This window comes from Homalodisca vitripennis, chromosome 4 (assembly GCF_021130785.1).
Source record: "Homalodisca vitripennis isolate AUS2020 chromosome 4, UT_GWSS_2.1, whole genome shotgun sequence".
Lineage (NCBI taxonomy): Eukaryota > Metazoa > Arthropoda > Insecta > Hemiptera > Cicadellidae > Homalodisca > Homalodisca vitripennis.
Genome location: NC_060210.1, coordinates 82,281,364 through 82,305,720, shown reverse-complemented (window position 1 = coordinate 82,305,720; position 24,357 = coordinate 82,281,364). Strand labels below are relative to the sequence as shown.

General features: G+C 32.0%; 1 protein-coding gene across 2 annotated transcripts; it reads right to left on the bottom strand.

The window, feature by feature from the left end:
- Nucleotides 1-317: 317 nt before the first annotated feature.
- On the bottom strand, nucleotides 318-20,133 carry LOC124359645 (pre-mRNA 3'-end-processing factor FIP1). 2 transcript variants are annotated; one of them, XM_046812554.1, is made up of 9 exons: nucleotides 19,750-20,133; nucleotides 15,734-15,857; nucleotides 15,457-15,632; nucleotides 15,139-15,265; nucleotides 11,899-12,188; nucleotides 10,260-10,399; nucleotides 5,052-5,148; nucleotides 4,217-4,359; nucleotides 318-617 (listed from the first exon to the last, which is right to left on the bottom strand). In XM_046812554.1, exons 1-9 carry the CDS (start codon nucleotides 19,906-19,908, stop codon nucleotides 476-478), a joined length of 1,398 nt encoding a protein of 465 aa, XP_046668510.1. In that variant the 5' UTR covers nucleotides 19,909-20,133; the 3' UTR covers nucleotides 318-475. The 2 variants fall into 2 exon arrangements, with proteins under 2 accessions (XP_046668510.1, XP_046668511.1); XM_046812555.1 differs by having other exon boundaries at nucleotides 15,734-15,854; nucleotides 19,750-20,132.
- Nucleotides 20,134-24,357: the final 4,224 nt, after the last annotated feature.

Below are 24,357 nucleotides of genomic sequence, written 5' to 3'. Positions count from 1 at the left end.
GAGTGATGTATATTAGAGAGGTTATATAAAAAGCATAATTACCTCTAAGGAATGCATGTAGCTGTGCAAAATTGCTATAATTATCTTTAATTGTCAAGATGAGAACCTGAATTTTAAATAGCGTACAATTACTGGCTAGGTTGTAAAAGGTGACTTAAAGTAATGGTTTGTATTTTATTTAATACCAAAATTTAATGTGGTTTACCATGATAACAGAAAACTGACTTACTAAAATAAGGTTGTTTTGTGATTCAATGAGTATAATGTAAGTTAAATTTATTTGAAGGGTGGTTGGATATAAAAAAATTAGTGTATTATTCATAGTAAAACTTTGTTTACTCTCTCTAACTTACAATAATTTACACTCCTAAAGTATGTATAAGCTATGTAATGATCATCACAATCAACCTATCAATGAGCTTGATCAATGACAAGAGTCCATAACAGAGCAAAGATCAGTATTTAAAAGTACAAGTTATTCACTATTTTCTTCTTTTTGGCGATCAGATTTCTTGGACTTCTTCTTCTTATGGCTTCTATGGCCTGGACTGCGACTCCTACTCTTGTGCTTCCTTGATCTTCGCTCAGTAGATCGACTTCGAGAGCGATGTCTATGTCTGAACAAATAATGCAGATAATTAATTATAAAACAAGGGAATGGAGTAGTTTAATATTTTAGAGTAAACCTGTGGTATGGTAACTCTTAGTGATACACAAACATTTGGAAAGAGCACATGATTCAAAGTATGAATGAGTTGAATGTTGTTTTATTGTATTATTGATTATTATTAGTACTGTGAACAATATAAACCAACACCTTGTTTTGGAGGTTCCCAAAGTGCGAGGGTGTCTCAAATCGCAAACAGAAAATAATATATTTTGTTAAATCACACTTTATTAAGCTTACAAATTTATATATGTTTACATGAATTACTCGAAATAAAATGTACTTCTACGGAATTAGTAATTATACTTTGTAATTACTAATCCTAAGAGTATTACTACTCAATAAACATTCTTAATAATCACCACCGATTAGGTTTCACCATAATCGGTACATTAAGGGAAACCTAATATCTAAAACATGAGCGTATAAAACAGGAGGAGGGGTGGGCTCAATGCCTCAAAGACAAACATTAAAATTTCATCAAGTAGTTTGTTTTAAGCTAGTACACATTTTTGAGAACTAAAGATCAACATTTCCCGGAGGAAGATTCCAGAGTCCCTATTTTTGAAGGGCATTTTAAACTTCCTAAATCAACCAATGTGCGAGTCCTTCAAAATAATTTTCTATGTACGTCACTGGTCTAAAATGTCTGAGAACCTCTTTCCTATAGTTTTCTAGGTGCAGCAATTATCATTAGAATACAATTGAAATTTAAGCTATTTGTTTTTTGCTTCAGACTATGCTTTGATGGAATCTGTAAATAACCTAATTTTTGTCTGTTAGATACGCAGAATGAATCTTAAATGAGACTTGTTATATGGAAATCTGTAAAGGGGATGCAGTTTAAATTATTTATTTTGTTGTATTGAGTATTAAGTACTGCAAACAATGAATTAATATCCCATATGACTAATTTTTAAGTTGCAGGTATTGCTAGTTATTCACAAATCACTAATCTACTTCTGTTGTCTCCGGCTCTGGTCCATCTTTGCCATCTTTCCTTCATTTGCTTTTCTATAGAGATATCTCTCATTACAAGCAAGTATAGATAGTCAAATTCATTTCAAAATTATTTTTTCATGGGATATTACGAGTTGAATTTGAAGGACAGTGTAATGTACAAATTTCCCTGTGAAATTAATTTCATTTAAATAACATTTTTATTTATAAGTGAATAAGTTTTAATATACTGGAAATATATATATATATATATATATATATATATATGGTGAATATATTAGACGAATAATCAAACTCATCCACATTTTGAGATTTTTTAAAATATTCAACACATCTATCAAGAGGCAATGCAAAATCAATATCAATAACTGTGACATTTTAAAAAGTTATAAATTTACCAAAACAGTGAGGTGATCTAAATTTAGTCAAATTTAGGCTACAATATCTACAAATTACATGTAGACATTTCGACATAAAATTGACTAACAAAGTAAAGCTAGCCTCAAAAACATATTCTCATTTCATATTTATGAACCTACACCAACTAACCACTGAGACGACAACATATTTGTTTACATCACCAAACTTATACAAATAATGGAACATAACTGATCACATACAGATGGTGCAAACAACATGAGACAACATTATTCCACATACACAAGTGAATATACCAATGTGGAGGCCTCATTACTGATCTTATTCAATGTGGAAAATCACGACAGCATACACCCATCACGACAACACCAATCATATTCAAATGACTACAACAACGTGGGGCTAGACGGTGACTTAAAACCAACCTCGTACAGTAAATGCTTAATTAAAATAAGCACTACTCCTTGCCTTTTAAACACCTCGTGTCCCTCAATTTTATACTTTTTGTTCTATAAGAGCCTAGGTATTTTAGGATTATAAATGGACATTTTTATTATTAATTGCATTTCTGATCTTCGACTAGGTATTTAAAACTAGATTTCAGTCAAAAGGCCCAACTTCTCCGTTTCCAGAACCATACGTATTTCAAAATTAAATAAATGAAGTTTAGGTCTGGTATTGGTTCTGAACATTTTTCAATTTTAAGGGGACATTATTTGATTATTTAATAAATAATCAAATAACAGTGTTATGTTTAGCAGTGGAAATTACATTTTTAATAAAGGTGTCTTTGGATTGCAAAATCATGGACCCCTCAATTTTATATTATTGCCCTGTACAAAATTACAAAATAGAGATTTTTGATTCTTTGAATCTATTTGATTAATCATTAGGTAGTTATTCTAACCCGATTAAAATCGAATTTGTAAACATAATGTTTGATTTGCTTAGTTCATAAGAATTTGCTAGCTTTTGTATGGTAAATTCCTTACATGGATTAAAGGTCTCGTTTTATTTACAATCTTGATTAATATGGCATTTTCAATCTCAGCAGCTAGGACCAAAGATGATTTTAAATCTTAGCGATCTCAAAATTAATTTTAGAGGCAAGGATAGTTTTATGTCCCTATGTAACAAATGATGAATTCATATTACTAGTTGTAACTCTAACGTAAACCAGGTAACAATCCACATTTACATAATTCTTTGTGTTGTTGTCCTTTTGAACTTGGATAGAACAAATAGTGATGAATCCTTCGAGGACAATAAAGTTGCCAATGGTATTTTCCATTTCCCTATCAAATTGTTGTTTTTGTATTACATGTGATGGCCAATCTTACTGATCGAGTTAAAAATACTTACCACTCTACAGAGCTAACTTTCTACATGTTTCCCACTGTTTATAACTTAAGTGTGATGCCTTTTGTCATAAATATACCAATCTTTAACAATCTTGTAGAATACAAAAATCAGCATTAGCTTTGTGGTAATTTATCATAATACTAAAAATACAGCAACTTGTGTTATTATATTACTGTATAAGACGAATAACATAAATGGATTTACACATTTTAAAATGTATTTTAACTCAAATACAGGGGGGAGTAGTGACATACTAGTACATTACATATTTGCCTGGCCTGAAAGAGTGAAAATTATTTTATAAATAATTTAAATCAGCATTAATTGTACTCGTATTGAGCGATAAAAAGGTTCTTTATTGAAAAGTTGTAGCAATTATGGAGTGGAATGGTTATCTTTGGAAGGTGAGAGAGGAGCATGTCACCACAACTGATTGCAACTGCTGTCAACCACTTGTACTTGTTAGCACAGAAACATTCCTGTTCCTCGATTGTGACTGAAGACAGTAAAACATACACCAGAGCAGTGCTAAACAAATGTGATTGTTTTGGCAGAAGTCTAAAATATTACAATAAATTTTCTCTGTAACAGAGTAATTCCTGGTGCTTAGAACAGTTTTATTTCCTTCTCATAACAATAATTGTAATAATATCATATTATATTACAGAAGTGTTGTTTTTGTAACTTAAAAAACTGTTTCAGTCAAAATATTACTGATAAATATTTTACTACTGAGTATAATTTTATGCATATTGACCTTGCTCCTGAGTGTAGTGCAGTGGGTGACATACTCATCATTACTCCTGAAAGAGTTAATAACCTACTAAAATAATTGTTTCTATTAGTTACCTTTCTCTGTCACGATGCCTGTCCCTGTCCCTGTCTCTATCCCGGTCACGATCTCTGTCTCGATCTCTATCCCGAGGCCTTTCATCATCTTTGGAAGATTCCCCATCCATTGGCTCCTGTTTTACTGATATTTTATCTGGAACCTTGAAACAACATTTTTTAGATATCACATATCTAACATTTCCTGAATGGAGAGGCAGTTTATTCAACTTAAACATTTTAAACTCTTAATAAATTTCTAAAATCAACAAATAATTAAAAGACAGTGTCCTCTTTCTTTGGTTTGCATTTAATGTTTAAATGTTTTAGTTATAAAGCATTGTATATATATATATATATATATATATATATATATATATATATATATATATATATTGTATGTATATATTTCTGTAAAATCTCATACTTTATCATTTGCCTGTAATGTAATTTTCTAAATATTGAGTGCAATGTAGACAATGTTTGTTCAAACATTGTAAGAGTAACATTCAAATGGTTCTACCACAATTTAATGGAATTTATAATTTTCATCAAAAGTTTTAAGTGATTTAATTTATTTATAAATGTTAAAAAGTTATCTGAGCATTAAAAACATTAATCATCAAGATAAAAATAAATCAATGTCTAGAAGTACATTATTACAGCAATCTCCAGCAGCTGCCAGGATAGAGTGCACTAAAATATCCATTTTATTTAGACCAAGTGCTCACTTAACTTAAGTATATGCAAATAAGATTATATAACATATGATCTAAGAAAATCCTTGTATGCCATTTCCAAATTTCTAAAAATAACCTAAATAATGATATAAGTTACAATTGATTACTTAAGATACCTGTGAGCTACTCCACTGAGAATCTTGAGTTGGCTCATAAGCATAATATGGATCCACTTCTGCAGAATAGAAGTCAGTCCCATAAGTTCCAGCAAATCTAAATTAATGATAATAAAAATAATCATAGAATACAATTGAAATAAATAATATTCCTTCACATGATTATTTCCACACCAAAATATTGTATATTAGTACTACTAATGTAAATACAAATTATGGCATATCACTTTCCTTGAACAAAAAAAATTAAATAAATATTACTTGTTTTTCAAATTCAATACAATTCTGAAGCTTAAAACCCTTCAAAGAGAATGAAAAGTAGGAATTTGATACTATGTATTTATAATTGAAAGTAGTCATAATTACGCTAATGGTGCAAGTGACTACACAAAGTTATCCAGAAAGTAAGAATTGTTTTTATTTTCTTTTCCAATATATAAGATATCCATGATCTCTCTGGACAGACTAATGATCCGGCTCATTTTGGTTAACAATCTAAGTCAGTTCAGCCAATGATTCAGTAATCTATATGATTATAAGTGACAAAAACAAACAAATAACAATAAATCAATTTCAGTAGTTAGTAGATTTAGTAGTTAGTCCACAGATAACATATGAAATATTGTAAATAAAAAAATTATAAAATATTTGCATCTTAGTGTACACAAATTAGGCTAATGTTTATGTGTTATTGAGCATTTATGGACTCCTCTCCAACCAAATTCACTAAGATTCATATTTGATTCATATTTCGAAAAAGAATGGCATGTCCATGAGGTTCAGTGATCGACTGTGAGAACTGGTAGCCAATGTGAACCGTTCACTGCCCTCCCAAACATTACTATGTCGCCAGGACTGCGACACACTGCCGTCGGCAGCGATCTAGTAGTGGTGGCGGTTGTTTACAATTGTCACTGCTGCACACTGTGGGCAGCCAGCTTGCGCTCACTTGAATATACCGCTCCATTTAATCTGGTACACAGGTAAATCGTGCCAAGACCGATCATCGCATGTTGTCATGATTAGGCTTGCTCACTTGTGAACCAGACTTTACAAAATAGTCACAGCGACAACACATGCTGGTTCATATAATTGCAAGATGTAAAGATTTTCATGGTTTGTACATCAAATTTATGGCTTATTTAACGTATTTTCACAGTGAACGAAATTCACTGCTTACTCATATTTTTCATGGTCGGATGGGGACCTTGCTAATACAAAGTTAATATCTAACTTTCATTCCACATTGCATCAGTGACAAATTTACAACATTATAAATTGCATAAATACACATTTATATATTTACATTTATATATATATATATATATATATATATATATATATATATTAATAAGTGATAACCACTTCACATCTTGACCTTAGAACTGGCAATCGCCGCATATGCGGTCCATTTGCACTGTTTTGTTTTCATGACTCGTGAACGTGTAATTATTAACCAATCACGTTTTATCTCACACCAATGTAAAGGAGAAGAATCAATCTACATATTGATACCGGTTTTGTTGGTCTTTGCTTTTATGTTGCATTCTCTTTGTACATTGCAAAATGTTATCCCGCCCCGCACTAGTCTATCGATTGACAGCTGACGTCAAGTGTAGTGCTTGTTACACAACGTTTGTTTCATCGTATTTGATCAGTCGTTGCCGCATACTTTGTATAGGTAATGTTTGTTTTGTTTTATATTTCATTATTAAACTATTTATTTAGATTCTGAATCATGACGATCAGATGAGTGGAAGACCTTCAATTGTGACTGACGAACTTGTGAAAAAAACAAGATTGCGGTCCGTGACGATCGCATTGACGTTAGATGAACTTTCTGCGATGTTTCCGCAAATCTCCAGATCCCTGATACACGAAACAATCACAGAAACTCTCGGATATAGGAAATTGTCTGCGAGATGGGTCCCAAAACAGCTCACGGAACAGCACAAGTTGAATCGAGTGCAGAGCTACAAAGAGTTTTAGGAAAGCTACGAACTTGAAGACGATGATTTTCCCTACTCTATTGTTACTGGAGACGAAACTTTGGTTACCCACTACACTGTGAAACTAAGAGGCAGTCTAAACAGTTTTCACCTCATTATAAATTTCAACCAGAGCTTTTCCCTTCACAACGAGGTAGCGAATGACGGCGCGAATTTCGCACGTGGCGGGAGATACGATCAACATTTTTCACGAGAGATGGTACTGCGTCAAGAATTTCAACACACTAATCTCAAATTGGTCTCGTTTTGAAGGGGACAAGCTACGTGGCAATCTTGCCAATATGTCTAAAAAGTATTCCCTACAGCTGTGAGAGTACCAGTACACTTACTTTCTGGACGTGCCTCGTAGAATAAAACGGGTACGGATTTTTTTATAAACTACTATAAGTATAATTTTATGCATTTAAAGTGCAACAAACTATATATTTCAGAAATAAGCATAACATTTGGAGCAAAATGTATATATATGATTTCTTACTTGATACACAGGAACTTTGCGTGGCATCGGAATATTTTGGTAAAAAAGTTTAAAAAAACTTTTTTAAGTAAAACAAAATTTTTGTGGTTTTTTTCTAATTTATCTAATTTCTTTAAGCATATTTAGATTCTGTAGTCTTTTCTGAAAAAATCATGTATAATATGTTACATTTGGAGTAAGTTAATTGGTATAAATACTTGTCTAAAAACCCATTACATGTCAATCTAAAATACTGTGGCATTTCAGGAACAACCATTGCCAGCTCTAGGGTTAATGAATGAAGATTTTTCATGATTTTTTATTCATTTTTCTTCCAAAATTATGAATTCCTCTTTTAAAATATAAATTTGTTTATAAAAACACATAACTCTCATAAGCAAAATAAATAAACCAGTTTCTGTATGGTAGTATTTGTTAAAAATCTTTAATCAGTTCACAATGGAAAATCATACTAACTAAATTAAACACTGGGTAAGAATGTTTTTTCTTTTTTTAGTAGCTTGCAAATTTAATTTGCTTCAAGTTAAATATGATTGAGATTCCTGGGGTTATTGTACGAACAAATAAAAACTGAATCTTTTATCTCGTATTATATTTGTTACAGGTTATGTATGTATGATAAACAAAACATGGAAATTTAATGACTTCAAAAAGTTTTCTGACAGTTTTGAAACTACTATTTTAACACATTGCCTGCAGCGTATGCCTAGCCACTACTCCAAATGTTCTAATTAAAGCCATCATTCAACTTTCATATGCACAGATAATAAATAACACGGAAGCTTATGTGCAAGTCTCAAGAATTGCAGTGTTACCCTCCCCACCAGAAATCTCCTCCTGCCCCTGCAAACCAAAAAAAGTAACAAAAACACCAGGTGGGAGTTTTTAGTACCTCAATAAGAAGTTTTGGTACCCTGAATGCAAAGTTTACAAACAAAATTTTTTTAACAATTTCATTAAAGATAAATTTTTAAATCAGTGGAAATTCCATCCAGAGAGTAGAAATTGCAAACTTACGGTTTTCAACTGCACCAACAAGATTATTACTATCCAAACCCCACTTTGTCATCAATCGTGCACATTTTCAAGTCCATCATTGAACTGCCTTGCCCATCTCCTTATATTTAACTACACAATTCATATACATACATCTATTTATGAATTTCTACTGGTTTAACAGTCCTCGTTTAGAGAATCTGTTTGGATGTGCATTGAAGATTTTAGGTATCTTTAATACACATACTGTAAGAAATTAATATCCTTATCTTAAACTGTTTTAACTTGGTCCTGATACAGGGTGGCCACTCAAAATCTCTTCATTTCAAATTCCTGGTTTTTTCCCGGTCGAAAATTTCCGATTATCTAGTCTATTTTCAAACCAAATAGACAACTGTAGTACTATATTTAATCCTTACGCTAAGTGCAATGATGACGTTTTATCGTCACTAGCAGTATCTGCAAGAAATGCTCACCTATTTTAAGCTCCATAGTTTTTATCTCTTTGTCTTTCAATGTGTTGACATAATATTGTGTATACCTAATAACTTTCCTTTCTGTGATGTTTAGAAAATACATGTATCCAATTCGGAAATAAAGATAACAAACAAATACCAACACAGCACTACCATCGGGCAGACTGCAGCCAAGTATTGCGGGTCAGAGGTCTAGTGGTGGATGAACTTTCGGTACGAGACAATGATTTTGCGAAAGCTCTTGCGTCCGTTTAGACTAGTGATATTTAGTTGGATACAAAACTTGCGCCATTTTTTGGCAGTGTTAACGCAGTTCAGTCGAGATTCGGATGTGACTGTGATATCAAAACTTGGCATCACTTAATTTGTTTTAACCTATGTAATTTGATGACAATCGGAATGTGTGTGAGGAGCAATCATTCATAGACCAACTGAGGCCTCGGCCGCGATACGAGCGGTTAGCGATGAGTGCTAGATTGGGCGGAGACTTAAAATTTAATGTTTGTGTTGTACACATGGGGAACACCCGACACTAGCCATGACAAACGTGAGCAGAAGGGCAGTACCCCACGATGGTGCTTATCCGCAGCAAATTCTAGACATTAAATGTTTTAAATTTGTATAGTTAAGTTTTTTTGAGGTGGGCGGAGGCTTGCCATGGCACAGGAGTAGAACTAACCAAGATAAACTAACTACACTAGAGGAGGTAACCTTACATCAACCGGCGTCAGATGTAGCTCACGAACATAATATGTTGATTTTCATTCACAATCTCACAAGCCAAGTCGCTAAAATACAATGTTTCGTGATTAATCAGTTCTTGATTCAAGAAGCTGTCAAATTATGTCTTGATTTTACAAGTTCTTAGCGACTAAAAAATTATTTTTGAAATTTTCCCGGTTCTCAGAAAAATTCCTGACTTATTCCCGGTTTTTTGCCGGTCCGTTAAATTTCTGACTTATTTCCGGTTTTCCCGGTCACCCTGTGATAGTATCAAGATGGCTTCACTTATTGCTTTACATGACAATTCCACATGAAATGATAAATATTTTGTTTTTCCAGAAAACAAATAACAGATCTAGTATGGTGAGATTTTGAATTAACTTAGACATTACAAACAAGCAACACTAAGAAACAACAAGAAGTACACTCAATATGGCTTTAAACCCATAGTAAGTTAGTGTTAATTGATTTTTTGAGATAGCAGAAGCAGAAGTAATCTCTTTTGTTTATCTTAGAATTCACTTACCCAGGTGGTGCGCTACCCAAGTGTGGAGGAGGCATTCCAGGTTGAAAACCTGGAGGAGGAACAGTTACTCCTCCCGGTGGAGGAACCATCATATCTGGGAAACCCTTGCGACTGTACTCTCTTCTATCTGCCGTCATAACCTAAAAATCAAAAAGTGTGTTAGCGAACAATAAGTGTAATATATAGTATTTCAAGGTAAAATAATTTATTTTGCAAATAAATAAATAATTAATTAATTATGTACAGTAGTTGATTGGTGTATAGAATTACTAAATGTTATTTAAGTGGAGCAATACATTTTTTATTGTTATTTTTCAACCCCAAATTTAGAACCCTTTAATCTTTATACGATATAATATAAAACAAATGCTAAAAGATTTACGCCATTATTTTCTATTATACTTTAAACTGAACACCGGTGAACTTGTTTTGTTTTTGAAATTTTAAATAAATTTATGATTCTACTTTATTTGTAAACATTTATAGTAACAAAATGTTCAGAATTAAATGCTCTTTCAAAATCTGAATCACTAAAAGTTTATTATAGAAATATGTTATTAAATCAAAATTTCTTAGAAACTATGTTAGGCAAACTGACAACTATTTTGTTCAAAACTAGTAGTCTTTATTTAAGACATAAATAGTAAATCTTGCTTTTGTTTTTTAAATAATTATTAATACATTTATTTACAAATATATGATATAGCTCTGTAGTTTCACATTGTGTCGCCGACTGTGTGGTCATGCCTTTAGTCTGAAAACAAATATAACATGTTATATATAGCAATACACCTAACAGCAAATTAGATTTTCTACAGCAACATTTGAGAAATCAAAGGCATTAAACATTGTGTCAAATAATTCCACTTCTTGTGTTTACTAGAATAAAATCACATAAAAGGTTTAACTTACTTTTGAATTTCAATTGAATGTAAAGAAATAAAAATCAGAGCGTCAGTCAGTAAATTGCCGTCTGGTCCTATAATGGTTAAGATATCATCTTGATGACTGAAAAAGTTATTTTGATCACTCCACGGTCGTTAAAAGCATTCAAACTGGTGAATATGAATTGAGGAAATAAAATGTTTCAACCACATAAGATTAAAGAAAGACTTATTTTAAATAGTATGTTAATTTAAGAAATTAAATTATTTTGCTAATAATGTTATATACTTCATTAATCTTTAATACACATATAGTAAAAAATTCATATCCTTATCTCTCAACTTTTCCTTGGGCATGAATTCCAGATGGATCAATTATTTACTTTAAATACAATTCCATACGAAATGATCATTTTTTGTTCTTCCTATTTTCAGGGAAGGTATTTTAAGAGGCCTTAACTAATTAAAAAAAATTGCAAACAGAATACTAACTGTACTTTACATTAATAATAATAATTTTTTATTTTTAGATTTTACAGATATCAATATCAATAGGATTTAATGGAGATCAATAGGACCCTCTATGCATGTCATTTGATCAGTACAAGTGACTTATAGATATATGATTAGAACAGGAAAACTTCAATAGCATTTTAATATAACTTGTTCCTCTTAGACATATGTTTGTACAACACATTTCATTAAATTCACTAAACTAGCATTTTTAAGATTTTTGACAGCAGTGAATAACAAACCTGAATAATATTTTCTTTAGGAGGAGAATCGGTAGTCCTACGTGTGGGCAGGCTTTCGCCTCCTATGACATCGATGCAGCCGGTGACTCGGCGGCTAGGAGGAGGACCCGTGGGTACCATGTACTGTTTATCCATGGGGACTACTGGAGCACGACCAGACCCTGTCATGGGTGCGGTGACATTGGTGCTCAGAGGTCCCAGACCTACACCCGACTCGTGAATACGCATTCGTTTCTGACGTTCACAGTATGCCCTCCATGTGTCTTCATTGAATCCATAATTGAAATAATCTGTTTCAAGATATCAAATATTTGATTTAGTTGTTGAGTTTAAAATTGCTACAATAACATAAACATACATGAACCGCCAGTCCATAAAATTAGATGTTAGCATTCAACATCTAAACTCCCAGCATATATGTCTTGTACATGTTCATAAAACCTTATAAAATATATTAAAAGTCACATTGGCAATCACTTAAAGTCTCACTGTGGTTAGAATCAGACACTTTATAAGTGTTACGGTTTTTATTGTATTCTATAAACTAAAATGATTATGGATGTTGATTTTGTGCAATTTCTGTATGTGATTTCCTTTTTAATCATAACTGCATTACTTTATAAAAATGCCCATAAAAATGTTATTTAAACAAATAAAACAATTGTTTATTTTGTTAGTAATCACTTTAAATTAATCTGAGGATTTATATATGTCATACATATTAACCCGGATAGAATGATACGAATAGAATGATAGACTTTGACCAAAACGCCAAATACAGTTATATCTGATATTATAGTTTATGTCTCTTGGAGAGTTTTTTAGTTCACAAAAGGCCTTCAAAATGCTTGGTGCATGCTCCGTGTTTATCGTGTTTGCCAAGGAAGTATTTATAAATGACCTTTTTTTTTTACTTTTTATAATTTAGTTACCTATAATAAAAATTAGGTTTGAACTTTAAACAAATATTTTTTTTACTTGTCTTGGCGTTATAGGAAAGTTAATGGAATTATTAGTGGCATGCAAAGAGTTAATTTTAATTATCAGAATACTCTCACAGCCTATGCATGAAGGCAAGTGTACTAGAACTTACACTAAATTGGTGGCATTACCAAATAATGCAAATGAGACTAGCTTGACAAGACTTGGTTTCAGATACAAGAACAGACAAGACGTCTCACCTATGAACACTTTACATAATACAAAGTTTGTCTGAAAAGTATTCAACCTACCTTTGCTGGCCGATTATTAGGTTATGAGTATGAAGATGATGGAACTCTTTTGAGACCACCACCAGGCATTTCCTGTCCTCCACCCAGTATGTGAGTCACAACTATGTTTCACTTGTTATTATATGCGATAGTCACATTTCACTATGACTGAAGTCTTGAGCAAATAGTATGCAAAAACCTGGCCATTCTGTTTCAAAGATAATGTGATACACAAAGATTTTGACGCCAAATCTATGGATGATACTCATATAACATCGTGGTATCGACGATTCAAGATGGAGAGGATTAAGCAATTAAGTTGAGTCCCGTGACTGAGCAGGTCTGCAATGGCCAGAAACACGGTTCAATCTAAAATCTTTATGTAAAATTTTACAAACCTATAGATTTTGAGATGCTTACATCATGGATTGAATTAACCCATTGGTCTACTTTAACAAGACTATTGTGCAATATAAACCGTGGAATAATTTGGCGAGACAATCTTCCCTTGCCAGTAATTAGTTGGCTGTTTTCTCACAAGCTATCAGCACTATTCTGTCTTAATTTCGTTTTACTTTGCAGGCTGTCAAAAATTCATTTAGGGAAGGAGAAAATAAACAGATGATCAGCTCAGTAACAGCTGACTCAATTTTTAAACAAATGATGAGTGTGTAAAATGGTAAAACGTGAAGCTTTACATATTATTGAAATTTATGTATGTATATACATTTATAATGATGGATATATTTTAAGTGACTCTGACACTGTTTAGGGTGAAGTGGGTTCCAATGATGTTGAGGATAAGTTCGAGCGTGGAGGTGATTTAGAATTTAGTGATGGCAATGCCCACTCTGATGGGCATTATTATTGTTTTTTATTTTAAAATTAACATAAAGTAACAAATTTAACATTAACATGCAATTTTTAAGTTAAAGTTACAATAGTCCCTCTATAATCCGGCCAGTAGACAAAGGCAGGGTGTCATCATAGCCGCAATTTTCGATCCCAGCTCATAACAATAGTGTATTTAAAAGCTTATTTCTGAATAGAGGACATATAACAGAGGAAGTTTGTGTAATATTTTGGTAATAATTTTGTTTTTCTGCTTATTGTGTTATTCATAATTTATGGTAGTTAGTATTTGTAGTGTGTTAAGTTGACAATTTTTGTACTCTATAGTTAAATGGTAGTGGCACAGTGAGGTTGTACTATACTGTAACTTTATTTGGTGTTTGAAATATTATCTGATATTGGAATCAGCATTTTATTAAGTTTTTATTACTATTTTTGTACAAATCAGCAGTTTAGCTTTATAAAAGTTTCTAAAAGTTGTCAGTTTTAAAATTTGAAACTCGGTCCAGACTAGGTACATAATGCGATGAAAGTAGACTTTTTGGAGGCTTTAAGCTAAAAATAACTTGTGCATAAGGCTGAAGTTCGCTCAAGGCTGAAAAGTTTCAAAAGAAAGAACAACTCAACAGAACTTGTATATCTAAGCATTTAACTTGACATATAATTTACTTGTATTTTTTGACCATTTTTGACCAAGAAAAAAATAACAATATAAATATAAGCTGAGGGCAACTTGTCAAAAGTGTTATAATATGGCAGGAACTTTGTGTTCTTTCCAGATTAATTGCAATGAGCCTATTTCAGATATAATATAGTTTAAAATAGGGCAGTAGCAATCTAACTGTACTTACCAAGAATTGAACTAGAGTTCTTGTGTTCAATAAATCTATCTTAGCATAGCTTAATGCACTTCAGTTTTTGCTGTTAAAGAAATTTAGTTGGCGTTATAAAGCTATAAAGATAATGTGGTCAAATAAATCAACATGATAGTTAAATTGATTTTTACACGATTTAAATAATCTTACACTGTACACCAATCTTCTTTAATATTGCAAAAAAAAATAGTGGTGTTTATTAATTACTATCAAATAATATCCAGTGACAATCATTAAGTGGGAATCTTTTCAAAACACACACAATATTTTTTATTAAATACAGAAATTCAACTCTAAGTTACCTGTAATATCAGCACCAGGTTTCCGCCATGGTTTATCCTCTAAGCTGTCGAGGTTGTATTCATGAGCAGCTATTCCGTTGATTGTTCCAATTTGTTCAAATTCTTCAATTGAGAACTTGCCTGGTTGCTGATACAATCATAATCAATACAATATGTTTATGAACACACTCAATACAATATATTTGGAATCCATACACAAAATGCTTACATATTATTACAGAAATTAAGCACAAAGTTATATTCATAAAAAATTAAAATAAACTAATTTGAAAATATTTAAATATATGACAATGCTTAGTTTCTCAGAATGATGTCTACCTTAAGTTGTGGAGGGAGACCAGTGGACGTGAGAAGGCCACCACGTTTGATGTTGAGACTGCTACCATATTGAGGTGCTGTACGAATGTCCCCAATAACTACATTTACTGTATCGTCTTCACTGTCATCATCCTCTTCAAACTCTCCACTCTCTGGCTGAATTATTTCACCGTTTTCTATTAAGGAAATAACAATTTACAATATTTACTACTCATAAAATGTTAATACATAAATTATTTAAAAGGTTGTAATATTATAAGAGGAAAGAATTACTAACCAGTACCAGGAGGTTCTTGTCCCTCATCAATCTGAAGGCTCCCCTCTTCTCCATCACCTTGTTCAGTCTCTCCATTACGAGTTGGAGGAGGAAACACTGGAGGTTCCAGGACTCCTGGAGGCTGCTGACAAACATTCAAGTAAACGCACAAGAAATATCCTCAAATTAAGTTAAAAATACTGAATTACAAGCAGAAGCTGCACAAAAATTAATGACATATTTGAAATTTAGGTTGTATACCAAATAGTCCATCAATATTAGAGGGCTGGAAGGAACTGAAGGTAACAACCTAAGGAGGGGTATATATAACAAGAAGAGTTAAGAGGGTTATAAATAGGAAAAAAGGAAAACGCAGAAACAAGGAGAACAACAGGTCTAAAACTGTGTTTAAGTGTAATTCAATGTGTTTTTATAAGTTTTTTCATCATTTTGGCCACAGTTTTTTCCTCTCTGATAAAGTTTATTCAAAGTTTTTAATATTTCATTCTTGTTTACCATTACTAATCTTATTATAAGTTATTACAATTATTAATACATTTGTTGTAACTCCTGATTGGCTATATTTTGATACAAAGTTGATAGTTTTCCCAATTTAGTATTGGATATATATGCAAATTTGTGTTTTCGTGTCATTGAAGATTCCAAAATGGAAGTAAAGATACTTTGTAAAATTGTTTAGCTCTCTCAAAAGTTCATGAATAGAGTACCTAAAAGATTTTGATCGATAACTGTTACCATTTTGATGAATAAGTAAAAACAAAACAAAAATGGATTCTTCGATCCTGTAATTAACAAACAGTGTTATTTATATGTATAACACAACTTGAACTCCAATAATTTGAAATCCAGTCATCCAAATAAACAATTATTCTCGTTATTGTTCCAAAATTTCAACCAAATGATTCATGGGAAATGGGATATCCCCAGAGTTTGGGGAATTCACCAATTCCAACTGCAGTATAATAAGCAGCCACCACCACCATAATGAAATCATCGATATTCATGATTATCAAAAATTGGTATTTAGGATTATCTTAACTACAGAAACCAAGATGTCGAACCTAATTACATTGTAGGTGTCTCAAATTACAGTAAGGTTCAGCTGTTTATACATCTAAAAAAAGTCATAATTTGATGATAAATGAATAGTAATTACTTTGATATTATCCAGAGGCCACTATTTTTTAACAGTTTTATTACATTCGTTAGCAAAATACTACATTATTAGAGAGAACAGACTTATTTTGAAAATTACATATCATTATGACGATTGGTTGTTTTTTGCCTCTCAAAATGCGATGTTGGCAAGAAGTAGGCCACTCTAACCTTTCTCCCATTTGTTATTAGGCTATACATAGGTACTTATTACAAATATAAAAAGTTATAGTTAACATTTAAAAGCGCTCACATGATCTGACATTCAATATCTCGAGGGATGTTTTACTTTATTCTGCATATATGCGATGTACCGAAGCCCGAACTGTTGGCTACGAGCACTTCCGATCGGTACTTTTCGGATCTCATATCACGTGCCAGATTGTCCAACATGACATCAGAAAAGTTAGACAATCTTGAGGTTGGGAAAACCGATCAGAAATGCCCGTGGCAGGCTTCGGTGGATCGATGCCACCCTGCACTTCTGGTGAAGATAGGAAAACATCACTCGATATAATACCCAAATTCAACCACAGATCAAGTGAGCGCTTGTAAAGGTACAACAAGCAACACAACCAATATGATTGATGTTCTTGTTGTTAGTACTACAAGTAACAAATTTATAATAACCTAATCTAAACCTACTTACATCGCGTAATAACAAAAAGTAGATAGGGATGGAGCGGCCTACTTCTTACCAACATTGCTTCCTTTGAGGAGGAAAATGACAAATAACGATTGTATTAATGATACGTAATTTTGACAGTAAATCAAATTAAATCTGTTCTTTCTAATGCAGTTTCTTAAGGTCCCTGGTGAGAAAAACTCTTTCAAAAATAGTGGCCTCCGGATAATACCAAAGTAACGAATAAATTATCTAGGATATGTATTTATAAAATGTAACATATAAAATAGTGTAACATCTGTTTTACTATTTTGAAGGACAAACATGTCTGACAGCTTGTAAAACATGTAAGCTGTTACTACATTGTTATTACATATATTAAAAATAGCTGGCAATAAATAAGACTGCAGTATAATAAGCAGCAATCATGACAGCTGAACAAGCAAACAAAGTTATCGAGTAGAAAAACCTAAACTATTTAATAAAATACCCGCTAGCTTTAATTTTAATTAAAGCTAGCTGTTTTCAATGTATGACAAAATAGTTTTTAATTAATTTAAACCGTGTAAATTAATTCCAATAATGACCACAACTGCAATTGCGATGTACTTTCACTGTTTGTGTCACAAACTGTCAGACATGCTTAATATTCCATTTCAAATCAACCAATGAAATATTAATTTCAGACCTTGACCTTTCAAATTGTTATGATTTTTTTGTATAAAAGTTGTACCTTCTCTAATTATTAACTCTAGGCCAATAGAAGTAATAGTACTAGTATACACAGCTCAAGAGTACTTTAAATACAATTTACTTATTTTATACAATTTAAAAAACAAATTCAATTCTTTTACATATAAATATAGCTTCTATGTATTAACATTTTTAAAGCCTATAACTAAATTCAATTGGACATTATACAAATTTATTCCAAATAAAAAAGTATCTGAAAACAAATTCAAAATTAAAATCATATGTTTTGTTATTGACTAATGGCGGCAAGAACAGTGACGTAAGTGTCTTCTTTGTTTCACAAGTGTCATGTTTAACCTTGAAAATAAATAAGGAAAGTATACTAAATGTTATTGTTTTGTTGTAACTATATATATTATAAATTACATTAACCCTATGTACTCGAAGGCAGTATTTATAATTTGTTAAAAGTGTGGACTAATTTTTGCTGGAATGTTTATCTCAGCTCGTATGTCCAGCTGTACTGGCCAAGATAGAATACGTACATAGCTCGTAAGGCCAGCACCACTGGCCACTTAACATAGCAGTTATTTTCTAATATTTTCTGTGTTTTATACTGAACGGCGAGTGCTGAAACCTATCAAACAGCTGTTTTCTATACTAAGTAATTTTAGGTAAAGTAGTAAATTTTAAATTACACTAGCCTATAATACTTAGATTCATTAAAAATAAACTTTAAATTAGTTTTCATTTCTTCTTTAAACATTTAAAATTACTAAGCAAATAATGCGGAAAATAATGAAAAATAGGCTAATTCTAAACTGCAGAGACAAACAACAAATATGGCCGCCGAACTGCCGATGAAAGTAGCGCAGCCATCTGTACTGGCCATGAGTTGCAAGGAGAAACTACAGCGAAACTAACACGAGCTGTCTGCAACCTTGGTGTGGCAAGTGATGCTGGCCTTTCGAGCACAAAGGGTTAATATTTATACATTAATTTCTAATATTGAAAACTAGCCAAACCATATTGTTCTTTGAAATATCTGTTACGTTATTTAGTCAAGACATTTTGCTCTCAGTCCTTTGTATGGTCATAAATATTGATGATTCATATCATTAGATAATCATCATCCGATTGTGTTTGTGGTCGCTTGTTATACTGCAGCCTAGCTGAACTATACCATAATATGAAATACCTCTATGAAATTTGGTTCGTAATTTTGTTGTTACTGATCAGTAGTTTAGATAATCAGAAATGTTGATGACTCCATTGTCATGGTGGCTACTTATCATACTGCAGTCATAATTAATTGTAAATAACTATAATTAGACTGTTTTTGTATCCCTAGTAAAGGTCTTTCTAATCGATAATTTGTTAACATTACCCCGATTCTATTGTAAGGTGTCAGGGTGTCGCTTAATATACTGCAGCCCCAACTCTAGTCATAGGATTGTGTTATAGCCTATAAATAAGATTAATCAGTAGATCCCTTTTACAAATATCACTCATCAACTTTAGGTTATAAATTTAGCTACTTTACCTGAGGCTCATTTCCTTGAGGGCCGTCAGGGTTAATAAATGGATCAATACTTTTGGAGTTATCTTCACTATTTTCCACATTCCCATTAGGCTGATCAGGATTAGAATCGCCATACAACCACTGATCTTCACTTACAGAATCATCACCTATGTCCGCCATTTTGTTACGATCTCTTTTACATCTACTTATACACTACATGTAGATTATATTCAACACCTGAAAATTTATTTCGATCCTACTTATATTTCTAAGTAAACCCTTTCAGCTTCAGTCTTGTACACTAATCTGTACTCATTCCCACCCCCAAACATGCACCTTACGCTTGTCAACGATAACATAAGATTCTGATCCAATCAGTGCATTGGTATAACAGGAGTAGTGATGGGAGAATCGAATACAGAATCGAATAGTATTCGAATACAACCAGAGTATTCACATATTCGAATACATCAAAATGAATTCGAATACTTTGGAAATGAATACAATTTCTCTGGAAGAATTGAATTCAAACCTGGAGTATTCGTTTATTCTGACGAATAGTATTCAAATAAAATATCCAAGAGCTGTATTCGTATTCATATGAGGTTTAAAATGAATACATATATGGAGACTTTGAAAAGAATAATTTAGGGGAGATTCATAATTTGAAAAAATAATTACAAATTTTAACACTTGAAAAAATGTATAATTAATTGTATAATTATTAAATTTTAAAATACATATTATTTAAGAGTTACAGTTCTAAGCAATAAAGACAAATATGAATATTTATTTTATATTGTTGTGTGAAAACAAAATATTATTGTATTAAAAAAATATTATATAAAATATAATATAATATAAAATATTTATATATATATATAAATATAAATAATATAAAATATAATTATATAAAATATTATTGGCTTCAGTCCATTTATACGGTAATTAGTGACAAGACCTGCTGTGGAAAATAGTCTTTCAGACGGAACTGAAGTACCAGGTAAACAAAAATATTTCTTCTGAAGTTCGTATATCATGGGTATGACTTGTTTATACGAGGCACCAAAAGCCAAAGTATTCGAATACAGTGGTGAATTCGTGACAAACAAGTGAAATAACCCAGGAACAATAGATTGCGGGAAAGAAGTAAGACAGGTCTAGAGACCTGTCTGTTAGAAACGCTCAGCTGAGCAAAAGTATTCGAATACAAGTATTCGAATTCATATTCGAATACAGGGGTGAATTCGAATTCACTGTATTCGATTCTTTAAAGTATTCGATTCTCCCATCACTAAACAGGAGTACAGAAGTAGTGAGTGAGTGATGGGGTCAACCGATTGCAAACAACAATTTGTGGGAGAAAAACCGATTCAATCGGTTGGAGATTATTTATTGGTTCAATTTTTCATTCGGTTTTTATATTCAAGTGACTGAAATCAGTTGAGCACTTTCAGTAAGTTGATAATATAATTCTATCATTTCCTTTCATTCAGTGGTTAAGTGAGTGAATCCAGCCAACTATATATTTACTGTAAAAATACCAGTCTTTTCAATAAAATAATATTTTCCCACCATTTATTTTCATGAAACTGAAATAATTTGCTAGTACGTGTTTTAATCTTATAGGCTTTGAATTTGAAATAAATAATATAACTTAACTATGTTACATAATGAAATGTTTATTATTTATTACAATATTATTATTAGCGATTATAACTTATTATAGGAAATAACATTTTATCACTGACTATCTATAAGTATAATATTACAATAAAGTAATTAGTTTATTCGATGAATTTCAATGCAAATTTGGTGTCAATGATTCAGTCGGTTGGAGTTTTTCGTATAGGTTGAATTCCTCATCCAGTTGTTTTTCTCGAAAGACTGAAACCAGTTGGGCAGTTTTAGTCAGTAGATATGATTCTATCAACTGTTTTTATTCAGTGTATGAGTGAATCCATCCAACTGCATTATGTTTTATGTTATGTTTCACTGAAACTTCCAGAATCTACCTAAAACGTACCGGATGGTATTTGAACGTACCTGAATTTTGAATTTTTATTATACCAATGTCTCCTACCAAGATGCTGTTCTCTTAGGTCGGATATCAGTAATAAAATTCCGATAGGACATGTGACTGAATGAGTTGAAGGTAGGCAGATATCGGTAGCACTACTATAAACCTGTGCAAGCAACTCAGTCTGCAAAGTGCACACTGCGAGACGTTAGCAACATTATCAGAAAATGTGAGGTCACAGTCAAGCACGACTCCAAGGGTCTTAATTGTGTTATAAAACGGTCAAAGTTCCACCATCAAGCGCAACAGGGACTCCACTACCAGCGAAAGCCTGTAACATATTGTGTGGGGCTAAATAGGGGAATTGAGCGCATGCTCACGTATTGAAGGTCAAAGTTGATTCTATAAATGGCCATTGAAGTCTTTCCCAGGTTCAAAAGTACAGTTGGCGCTCGTCCGCACAAAAAGGGTAGTTGCCTTGAACCAATCTTTAATCTGTACACATCTGATTTCTCCAATTGTGTACAGTATTTTCCGCTCATTTGTGCGGACGATTACCAACTGTACTTGTATTTTAGTGCCTTTCAGCTAAACATGATTTAAGTAGGTAAATATACTCGTAATACCTCCATACACCACAGTGTGAGAATCTTATGAACAGCCACCCTTTGAAATAAGGGAGGACCTAAATGACAGTTGATCCAGCTATGTCCATCGTTTTTCATTTCTGGCTTACTAAAGTCAACCCTGAAATAACTGGCCTCATGAGCTTGAGGGTAGAAGTATTTAGAAACGTGAGTATCTTATTTCAAAAGATTTAAACACGATACGTTGACAATGTATTTGTGATATAGTCTTGGTAGGTAGTTGCATTAAAAATGGAACGTATTCTGAGTAGCTCGAGTAATTGAATTGATGCCGGAACGTGAAAGTTATCTCTGTGTTTATGTTAAAAACACTTAATGATGATCTTTTACGAAACTGCTAGATAAAAACCTATAAAAATTAATTCAGTGTTTTTTCTGAGAAGTTTGAAGAATCTGAAACAACACAGGCATCGGATACAGCATCCACACAATCATTCTATTAATTTATCTATCGTGAATCAGGAAGAATAAACATTACCTCATTAAGAATCAGTGATTAATCGTAGGAACAGTGTTATAAAACCTCGGAAACTTCTTAATTTAGACTAATTTTAATAATTTTGAAATAATATGTGAATGACAGTTATTTAATAAACGTCAAGTTTAGTATTGTTGTAGGAATTTTGTTTTGAAATTGTTCAATCATCACCTCAACTTTTCCCTCTGAGTTTAATTTTTACCTCTTCGTCTAAGTCATTCACCTTTTCTACCCATTCAACACACTTGACAAATATAAATTCAACGAATTCCTTACTGTCTTCTTTAAGGTAAGGATTAAGGTTTCTAACACAATTTGTTTTCTCAATAAACATTGTGGAACAGTATCTAAAGTCAAAGAATGTGTAGACTTATTAGCTGTCATAAACTGTAAAGGATCGTACATAGGATAATACCTCTTTGATGCTGCAACAGTTCCTACAGCAATATGCAATATGACCGTGTATTAAAAGAAGGGCCTTTTTGTAGTTCTTTTTAAGAAATGTTGGAATTTTACCTTTCTCGCAGACAAATATCATGTTAAGATCATGAAAATGTTCAAACGGTGGTGGTTTATTTTGGCAAAGAATTATAATTAATAAGTATATGTTCATGGTTTCTATCTCTTATTTATCATTTAGACCAGATTTCACCACACTAAAGTTGCAATCACATTGACCAAATGACTGTCCACGAACAAGAAATAATTTAAACATTTCAACAATATAAACTGTCCCAATCCACAAGCAACATTTCACGATAGCAATAGTTTTGTTCTGTCCACCAGCTGCGTCACTGAAGAGCACTCTTTTGACAAACAAATTAAGTAACAATACTAGGACAATTTTTAGCTCTATCTATTTTAATGTGTAAAATTTAGCAGAGTAATCATTATGACAATGTGAATTTTATGCGTAGGCATCACATTAACATTTTATAGAACTATTTACAAATTAATAAACTATTTCTGTTTCGGCAACGGCAAATTCTGAGCATATTCAAATTTAATAATTATAATGACTGTTTTTAGGACTGTTATATTGAAATTTTATTTATTTTCTAATAAACGAATCGAACATTTTATCCACATTGTTAATAAAACATATGATACGTGCGTAAAAATAAAATATATGTAATAACTTATACTATACTAGTAATAAACGACATCTTTATAATACTTTATCTCGCATTTAGGTCTATTCAATATAGCATTTTCCCAATAAAGGGCATATTGTTCCATAGGCTCTTATTGCACATATTACCTCAATTTATTAACAGATTACAACTTTTGAGAGAACAAATATATTTATTTTTATTTAGAAAAAATGACGCATCTGTAATAAACAATTTCTGATCAAATAATTCAATTTACTATACAAAACTATTATTATCATTTTAGTTATATCTTTATATTTTTCACCAAAAACACCCGAAATTGTGTCGTGTACGCACACAAACACCAAAAATATACTTATCTTTATTTAA

Bases quoted from the DNA above. Each gene is read 5' to 3' on its own strand.
- LOC124359645 (XM_046812554.1), bottom strand. From the start codon at position 19,908: ATGGCGGACATAGGTGATGATTCTGTAAGTGAAGATCAGTGGTTGTAT. The intron at 12,189-15,138 runs GTAACTTAGAGT...ATCTTGAAACAG, and splicing joins ACCTGGTGCTGATATTACAG to ATTATTTCAATTATGGATTC. The intron at 4,360-5,051 runs GTATCTTAAGTA...TGTTGTTTCAAG, and splicing joins CTCAGTGGAGTAGCTCACAG to GTTCCAGATAAAATATCAGT.